At 51.0% G+C, this 9016-nt stretch overlaps 1 protein-coding gene across 1 annotated transcript in view; it reads right to left on the bottom strand.

Annotated features, from left to right (window-relative positions):
* Window positions 1-142, bottom strand: part of RCC2 (regulator of chromosome condensation 2) — a 28652-nt gene extending 28510 nt beyond the window's left edge. The window contains exon 1 of the mRNA XM_040471522.1: window positions 4-142. Coding sequence (XP_040327456.1) covers window positions 4-142 — 139 coding nt within the window. The remainder of the gene's footprint in view (window positions 1-3) is intronic.
* Window positions 143-9016: the final 8874 nt, after the last annotated feature.

The raw sequence follows: 9016 nt of genomic DNA on the forward strand, positions 1-9016 counted from the left end.
CACCCGAGCCTGCGCCGGGCGCCACGCGGTCACCCTTCACCCGCTCGGGTCCTGCGCCTTCCGCAGGCCGCGCCGCGGGCCCCGGGCCCTCTCCGCGGCGCGTCCTCTGCGCGCCAGAGGTTTCCTTGGGGTTTAGGAACATTGTTTTTCCCCGAGCACGTCTAGACGGGTCACCTGAGGACACTCGCTGGAAAATAGTTACTTTGCTCACGCATCAGCCATCAAGGGACGTGCCCTAATTGAGTGATTGGAATCAAGGATGAATACAATTTGAATAATCTCTTGTGCAGAGAGAAGCTGCGCTTTGGCTGCCTACGGATGCGTCCCCAGTATGTAGCAAGCTGCCGTTACCGGGTAGAGTTACGTGAAGACTTGCCCTATGAGTGAATTAGCCAGTGATTGGTATGCAGGCCAAAGACGCTAGTGTTGATGGAAATTTTTCATAAATATTTGCTAAGTCCCCGGGACACGTAAGGCACACGGTGCTAGGTGCTGGGGATATAAAGCTAGAAGACAAGAGTCCTGTCCTAGCGAAACACGGTGTCTAACGGGACACGTAGACCATTAACCAAGTAATCACGTGTGATAAGTGATGGCGTTCAGGACGCGCTACCCCGAAACATGGTACCTCGGTGTGTTGAATATTGTCAGCTAAAGGAGTTTTAAGAAAACCTGCAGAAGCCAGAAAGTCACTGAGAACCCCCCCTACCCCCCACCAACCCCCTCCCTCCCAAACCCCTCTTGCCTAAAACAGGTCAGAAAGCCCTCAGGTGAGAAGTGCCCTCCACATCCCAGAAGGAAAGGAACAGCCTCTCTGAAGACAAAAGAACGCCAGGGAGAGTCCCAATAAGTGACCTTTGCTTAGTGTCCCCAGTCACCTACACGTGCGTCATACTCTTTGACCTACGCTGGTCCTCCAACACTGTCCACTCGCCATCAAACATGACGGGAAATGCACGGGTCTGTTTCTCTCGGTCTTCATATCCTCATGAAGACTCTCATGTCACATAAAACTTAAACTCACGGGGCACCCGACTGGCTCAGTCGGTAGAGCGTGCGACTCTTCATCTTGGGATGGTGGGTTCGAGCCCCACATTAGGTGTAGAGATGACTTCAATAAACTCAGCAAAAATAAACGCGTATGCTCTTCTCCCGTGAAGCTGCCTTTGTCGGCATGATTTTCGGACCCAGCCTAGAACCCTAAAGAAGGTCGAGGAAAGCTCTCTCTTCTCCAACGTAAGCATTGCAGAGTAACACCCGCGTGGGAACTTTATGGCAAGGAAATTCATCCTCTTCTGAGCTCAGGGAAAGCCTCCTTTAGAAGGTTAAGCCGAGTGACTTTGAGGGTGGGTAAGATTCGCCAGACGAACAGTGATGCGAAGACCAGGGCGCGAGGAGGAACAGTATAGACAAAAGTCCGGGGACCTTGAGAGACCGTGTGGAGGGAGAGTGGGGCTGGACGGGAAAAACAGTGTGGCCAGAGCGGAGGAAGTAGGCAAAAGCTAGATCCTGTAGCACCATACTACAGGTGAGCCATACTAAGGGTTGATTTTTCTTAGAAGCTCTGTTTGCTCATCCTGGGAGGGGGATGATGTCCTAGTCTCCCCTCCTATGATATGATCTGAATAGCACAGGGTCTCCTACCGAGGATTTTCAACTCTGCTTCCTTTTGTCTTAGGCAGAGACTGTTACCGGGAAGTTTTCATCTTTAGACAACTTCCCAAAGATGGATAAGAGTTCTAGGATTTTTGCGATTAATTCCTTCTTTAATCCTCAGAGCAAGAAGCAGGAGTCAGGAGGCAACAAATGTCTAAAGCAAAGCAGAGAAACCAAGGGGCCCAAGTCTAAGGGGTTTGATCCGTCAAAAGTCTCCGTGTCCGGGGAGCCAGGAGCGACTTTAGGAATGAGAAACCAACTGGTACTTTCCAGAGATTTTTCAGATAGGTCAAGACAGGGAACACAAACACCCTTTGAAAGCCTCTTCTTAATAGACCCGCATTAAGAAAAGATTTCGGAGGTTCCACCTTGATGCTTTCATATAAAACAGGAGTAGAACGAACTAGAAAAGCATTTTGCCTAAATATGCCATCAAGTCCCCTTCAGGAAATGGCGTGCTGATGCTTGCCAGGCCTCCGTGGTCGTTGGGTGTTTATTCTCCAAGCACCCTGTGTGGCCAATTAGGAGAAATACTCATAGTACTTTTAGACTTCAGCCCGCGAGCCTTTTTCTTTTTTCTTTTTTTCTTTTTTTTCTCCTTCCCCATTATAAAGCTTTCTGCCAGCGCAGAAGACAGAGGCGTCAGAAAACACTGATGCAACCAGACGCTGAGATCGGGTTGCGTCATGTGATCCTAGGTGTGGTGTGGGTGAAACTGGTTTTTCTTCGCGCTGCGCTAGAAAAGCACTTTGGGGATAACACCCGAGAACAGGCCCGACTCGTCGGATGGCAAAAGCCATTTCTGCACGCACATGCCTTGGTTCCACACCACTCTCCTGGGGAAAGCCGGCGTGGCTTTCGGGGCTGGACCCACCGCTTATGCAATGATTGTGACCCAGGGAGGTGCACCCGCCAGGCGAGCTGGAAGTGACACTTCCTCCTCCCAGACGTGCTCTGCATAATGTCTCTCACTTTAATGGAGCCGGTGCTCTGGGGACAGGCCGGTTTGGCGCAAAACTCGAAGAGGAGGAACGAAGAAGGTTCTCCGGGCACTTCCTAGGTGGCCGGCACCGGGTTACAAGCAGGACACGCAAGGAGCTGTGGAGGCGTGGGTTCCGACTGCCAGCCTGCCATCGCGGGGCCCCACAGCAGGCTGTTTGGCCCCTTCTGGTGTTCGATAAAGGCGTATGTCAAGTTAGATTGGGCTGTGCTGGGGGCGCCTGGGTGGCTCAGTCGGTTAAGTGTCTGACTTCGGCTCGGGTCATGATCTCACGGTTCGTGAGTTCGAGCCCCGTATCGGGCTCTGTGCTGGCAGATTCCGTGTCTCCCTCTCTCTCTCTGCCCCACCCCGCCGCTAGAGCTCTCTCAGTCTCTCAAAAATAAACATTAAAAAAAAAAAAAAAATAGGCTGCGCTGAAGGTCCCTCCCAGAAATGGAATGCTATTCGACTTGACCCCGGAAAGCTACAATGCCAGTGTCTACAAAAAATGACCACTGATCATGAGAAAGATGCTAGTGACCAATGGAAAATTGGTCCCGATGGGCTGTGTTTGTACAGGTGGGTTAGGGGAGGGTGCCATCATTTGGATATTCACCGTCCAGCATGGTAGCCATTGGCTACACACGGGCTTCTGAGCCCTGGAAATGTGGCTAATGCAAATTAAGCCGTGCTGTAGGCGAACCGACACAGTCTTCGTCCAATAAAAACAAAGAATGTAAAATACCCCATTACTAATTTTATTCTCTTGATCACACGCTGAAATGATCATCTTTTTGGCATTAGGTTAATGGAGTATTAAAATTAACATCACCTGTTCCGTTTTACTCTTCCCGATGTGGCGACCACAAAATTTAAAATTGCTTAGTTAAAATGCTGTGTGGTTCACACTTTATTTCTATTGGACGACACTACCTTTGAAAGCACAGCTGGAAAGCCAGTAACTTGCTCTGGACCCAACACTCTCCTGAGTTTTCCCGTCTGTTAAAGGCAAGCTGGAGTTTGCACTAAATTTCTTTTAGGGTTACTTGTGGAGGAATATTCCCTGGTCCTGAGAACAGTAGGTGATGGGGATCCTTGTCCTAATGTTTGGAAAGGTGTTTTCTGGGAGTCCCTCCAGCTCTATTTCTGCCAGGGAGCCATGACATTTTAGAATCCAAAGGATCTTTAAATATTATCATTGGACTTTTAAGCCGCCCTGTCTGCAAGGCCCTCCCAGGCCTGTGGTTTTATTCACCTTTGTTTTTCCAGCAAGCACCCAGGGCAGCCTGACAGGAGCATGCTTTCAGTGTAGCTTTGTTGACCTGTATGCTTCCCAGAGGAAGAAGGGAAGCCCAGAGAAGCTCTGAAACCACCTGAGGCCACAGAATCGGCCACACAGTGGCCGGTAAGTAAGCCACTTCAGGAAACCCTTGGCGTGGTCCCCGGACCAGCCGCAGCTGCATCATTTTGGTGTTTGTTAGAAACACGGAATTTCAGGGGCACCTGGGTGGCTCAGTCGGTTAAGTGTCCGACTTTGGTTTAGGTCATGATTTCATGGTGCATGAGATCGAGCCCCGCGTCAGGCTCTGTGCTGACAGCTCGGAGCCTGGTGCCTGCTTGGGATTCTGTGTCCCCCTCGCTCTCTGCCCCTCCCCCGCTGATGCTCGGTCTCTCTCTCTCTCTCTCTCTCAAAAATAAATAAACATTAAAAAAAAAAAAAAAAGAAGCAGAATTTCAGGCTGGGCCCCAGATCTGTTGAATCTGAATCTGCATTTTTATCAAGATCCCACAGATGATTTCTCTGTATCTCAAAGTGTGGAAAGTCACACCCCATTTCTCAAGGGAAGCCTTACTCTCTATGCCCTGTGGGACTTAGTCTCTGCCTAAGTCCAGTGAGAGAAGCTATGAGATGCTGGACACCCAGCCTCACGTGCTGGACAGTGAAGACCAAGATTTAAGGAAATTCAACAAATACTTACTGAACCTCTGCTTTGCCACGTCCCTGGAGCCGATGCCCCTGCTTCTCTTCCTGAGGGTTTGAGGGGCTTACGTTTGTAGCCCCATCACCTGCACCTCAAGAACAAGCAGCCCCTCGCATGCACCCCAATGTTTATAGCAGCACTATCAACAATAGCCAAAGTACGGAAAGAGCCCAAATGTCCATCGATGGATGGACGGATAAAGAAGATGTGGGATATACATACAATGGAGTATTACTCGGCAGTCAAAAAGAATGAAATCTTGCCATTTGCAACTACGTGGATGGAACTGGAGGGCATGATGCTAAGTGAAATTAGTCAGAGAAAGACAAACATCCTATGACTTCACTCATTTGAGGACTTTAAGACACAGAACAGATGAACGTAAGGGAAGGGAAGCAAAAATAATATAAAAACAGGGAGGGGGACAAAACAGAAGAGACTCTCAAATATAGAGAACAAACAGAGGGTTGCTGGACGGGTTGTGGGAGGGGGGATGGGCTAAACGGGCAGGGGGCATTAAGGAAGACACTTGTTGGGATGGGCACTGGGTGTTATACAGAGAGGATGAATCACTGGAATCTAGTCCTGAAATCGTTGTGCTATATGCTAACTGACGTGGATGTAAATTAAAAAATAAATCAATAAAACAAAACAAGCAGCCCCTTCACAATTTCCCCCCTACTGGTCCCACGGTTCCTACTTTTTAAATAAAAAAAACCTTTTTTAAAAAATGTTTATTTATTTTAGAGAAAGAGAGAGACAGAGCATGAGCGGAGGAGGGGCAGAGAGAGAGGGAGACAGAGAATCAGAAGCAGGCTCCAGGCTCCGAGGCATCAGCACAGAGCCCGACGCGGGGCTCGGACCTACGAACCGTGAGATCATGACCTGAGCCGAAATTCAGTTGCTTAACCGGCTGAGCCCCCCAGGCACCCCTCAGGCCCCACAAAGGTAAAACGGAGGCAGGGACAGCCACCCTGCAGAAGGGGACCACCAGGCAGCATGCTCCCTGGCATGCGAAACGTGTGCAGGGGGGTCCATGCTGTCCCCCTCTGCACTGCCCTCTCCAGGGCGTGGGCTCCTCACCTCTCAGGGGGCCAGCACCTCCTGCCCTGCCTGCTCCCACGGCTGGCACCTTAAAGCGCTCCCTAAACTGGAAAGCGCTGTTCCGGAGAGAGAGCCTTGGAGACAGGGGACGGCGTGGCCTCAGGTCAACGTAGCACTGTCTGAGTCGCCTCCTCCACCCACTCTGGGGAAACTTGGCCAGAAAGACGTCCACGCAACAGGGGCCACTGAGCCCGGCAGAGCCCTCCTGGTCGTGCCTCAGTTTCCCTGTCGTGCGATCGCGAGAACACTGCAACTCAGTGCCTGTTAGCGAGTGGACGACGGCTTTAGTGTTTCCTGCTCACGAGGGTTGAACATGGGACATAACAACGCGATGATAAAATATAAGGAATAACGATACGCTCTTTGCCTAACTCTTGCCTAGTGGCAGAGACTAAAATGTATAGTCCTGATTTCAACCAGCCGTTCCGATACTTTCTCCACTGTCACCCGTCAGCCCTCTCCTTGCTACGCCCCCCCCCACCCGTGCCCCCCTTCACCTTCTGAAATCCCCCCTCTTCCTAGGGCCCCTTCTTTTCATTCCTCACCTCGCTATGCCTATCGGAGTCCCGGCTCCGCTCTGAAGCTGGAAGCAGCGGGTGGATTACAGCATTTGTGCAAATGGTTCTTCTGACTGTGTCCCCAGAAGAGGCACCATCTTCAAATACGATGTCCGCTGTGGGCGACAGGAACGCTGGGCTGGGAGCTGGATAGTGCCAGGGCCCAGCTTCTGCTCCAGGTCTGTGCTCTTCTGGGAGCGGACCACGTGGGCTGGCAAGTCCCCTGCCGGGGGCAGAACCCTCCCAAAGCCAGGCATGTCACAGCGGCCACATCACGGCCTTAGGTTGGGCTCCTAGACCACAGTTGGCACAGAGCCCTGCGGTTCACAAGCTGCCTCTCTTCGTTCAGGCGTCCAGGCAGTAGGAACAGCATGTGCAAAGGCCCCGAGGTGAGAATGCGTTCTGTTGTTTTGGGCGAAGTGGAGAAGGAGGAAGGCGATGACTACAGGCCGAGTGCTAGTAAGGTGCCAGCCCTGTGAGGTGGGTTCTGTGTAGGTACAGCGGTGCATTTTCTAATGGGGAAACTGAGGCTCAGAGAGGTTGTTCAGCTGGTGCGTTCCGAGGTGGTGATTCGGGCTCTGTGATTGGGAAACTCACAGTCTTTTTGCCACCCCTCCCTGCTGCTCAACCCTGAGACCTGGGCCCCTTCTCAGAATATGCCTCAGCAATATTAGGCGTAGGCTGTGGGCAACCCCGCCTGGGCCCCAAGCATCCTCACTGCAAAATGAAAGGGATAGGTCAGTGCTCCGCGGATGTGCCCCTTGGGCATGCCCCATGGACGTGCTCCAGGGATGTGCTCTGTGGATGTGCTCCAGGGATGCGCACCATAGACAGGTACCACGGATGGGCACTGTGGACACGCACCAATGGCACGCTTCGTGGGTGTGCTCGGTGGAAATACGTTATAGACACGCTTCGTGGCACGCGCCATGGAAATGCAGCACAGCTATGCACCTGGAAGTTGAGGCTGGCACACAGATGAATATTTAGAAGATTCGAATTGAGGGGCGTCTGGGGGGGCTCAGTCGGTGAAGCGTCCGACTTCGGCTCAGGTCATGATCTCACGATTCGTGGGTTTGAGCCCCACGGCGGGCTCCGTGCTGACAGCTCAGAGCCTGGAGCCCGCTTCGGATTCTGCGTCTCCCTCTCTCTCTGCCCCTCCCCTGCTCACACTCCGTCTCTCTCTCTCTCTCTCAAAAATGAATAAACATTAAAAAAATTGTTTTTAATTCCAATTGCTGCAAATTCATTTCAGAGCATATTAGAAATACGTGTGTGTGTGTGTGTGTGTGTGTGTGTGTGTGTGCATCACTATCAACCAAATCCGTGTTTTCAATAATGTATGATATAGAGTGTCCTTTTAAAAATTGTTTATTTCAGGGGTGCCTGGGTGGCTCAGTCGGTTAAGCAACTGACTCTCGATTTTGGGCCAGGTCATGATCTCGAGGTTTGTAGAGTTCGAGCCCCAGATCTGGCTATACACTGACAGAGCTGAGCCTGCTTGGGGTTCTCTCCCTCTCTTTCTCTCTGTCTCTGCTGCTTCCTCACTTGCACACACACACATACTCTCTCTCTCAAAATAAATAAACTTTAAAAAGGGAAAAAATAAAAATTATTCACTTCAACTTAAAGTAGGTGTTTATTTAAAATTTTTTTAACGTTTCTTTATTTTTGAGACAGAGACAGAGCATGAACGGGGGAGGGTCAGAGAGAGAGAGGGAGACACAGAATCCGAAGCAGGCTCCAGGCTCCGAGCTGTCCGCACAGAGCCCGACGCGGGGCTTGAACTCATGACCCGCGAGATCATGACCTGAGCTGAAGTCGGACGCTTCACTGACTGAGCCACCCAGGCACCCCAAAGTAGGTGTTTATTTAAAGCAAGATACTCATCAGGTGTTACATAGATCTTACAAAAATAAAGCGGTTCAGAAACGACTTCGTTTTGAGAGATCAGGATTCACTGCTCTCGGACAGCTCTCCCAGCTCTGATGTTCTTTGGTCTGTGATGAGCCACGGACTCTGATGATCTAGAAAAATCCACCATGGGGCGCCTGGGTGGCCCTGTCGATCGAGTGTCTGACTCTGGATTGGGGCTCAGGTCATGATCTCGTGGTTCGTGGGTTCGAGCCCTGCATCTGGCTCTGCCTCTTGAGCCTGCTTGGGATTCTCTGTCTCTCTTTCCCTCTCTCTCTGCCGCCCCCCTCAAAAATAAAGAAATAAAAACTTAAAAAAAAAAAAAATCCACCGCGAACGGAAGTCGGGTAGTGAACGAGAAGGCAAGCCTGTTGAAAGGTACACATTGAATCACGCAGGTCTGGACCTGATCCACGGAAGACTTCTTGGCTTTGCCTGTGTGACCAGGTGTGTGCAACCCGTCATCAAACACCGGCCTGATTATGGGGCTCAGGAAGCCGGAAGCTGGCAGCCGAGAACCTGAGCCTTGCAGGTGGGAACCTGATCTTGGCCCGAAGTATCTAGCGTGTGTGTGTGAAATATAGTCATTTCTGGGTCTATTAGGTTGCTCCGGAAAGGATTATTTTCTAGCCGGAACCCAGTCCCCTCCTTTGAGGGATGCGAAAACTAAAAGCCAGAGAAGGGCAGCTGTCTCCCGCTCTGAGCCAAAAGGAGGAGGGCCACGTGTTGACTCCCTCCCACTGGGCCAGAAGCCACCTTGACAAGTAAACTACTCATTACTTTTTATCTTCTGGATGGTTTAAATACTGTTATTATACACACTT

Source organism: Herpailurus yagouaroundi, unplaced genomic scaffold, assembly GCF_014898765.1.
Source record: "Herpailurus yagouaroundi ecotype Mexico unplaced genomic scaffold, PumYag 77, whole genome shotgun sequence".
NCBI lineage: Eukaryota > Metazoa > Chordata > Mammalia > Carnivora > Felidae > Herpailurus > Herpailurus yagouaroundi.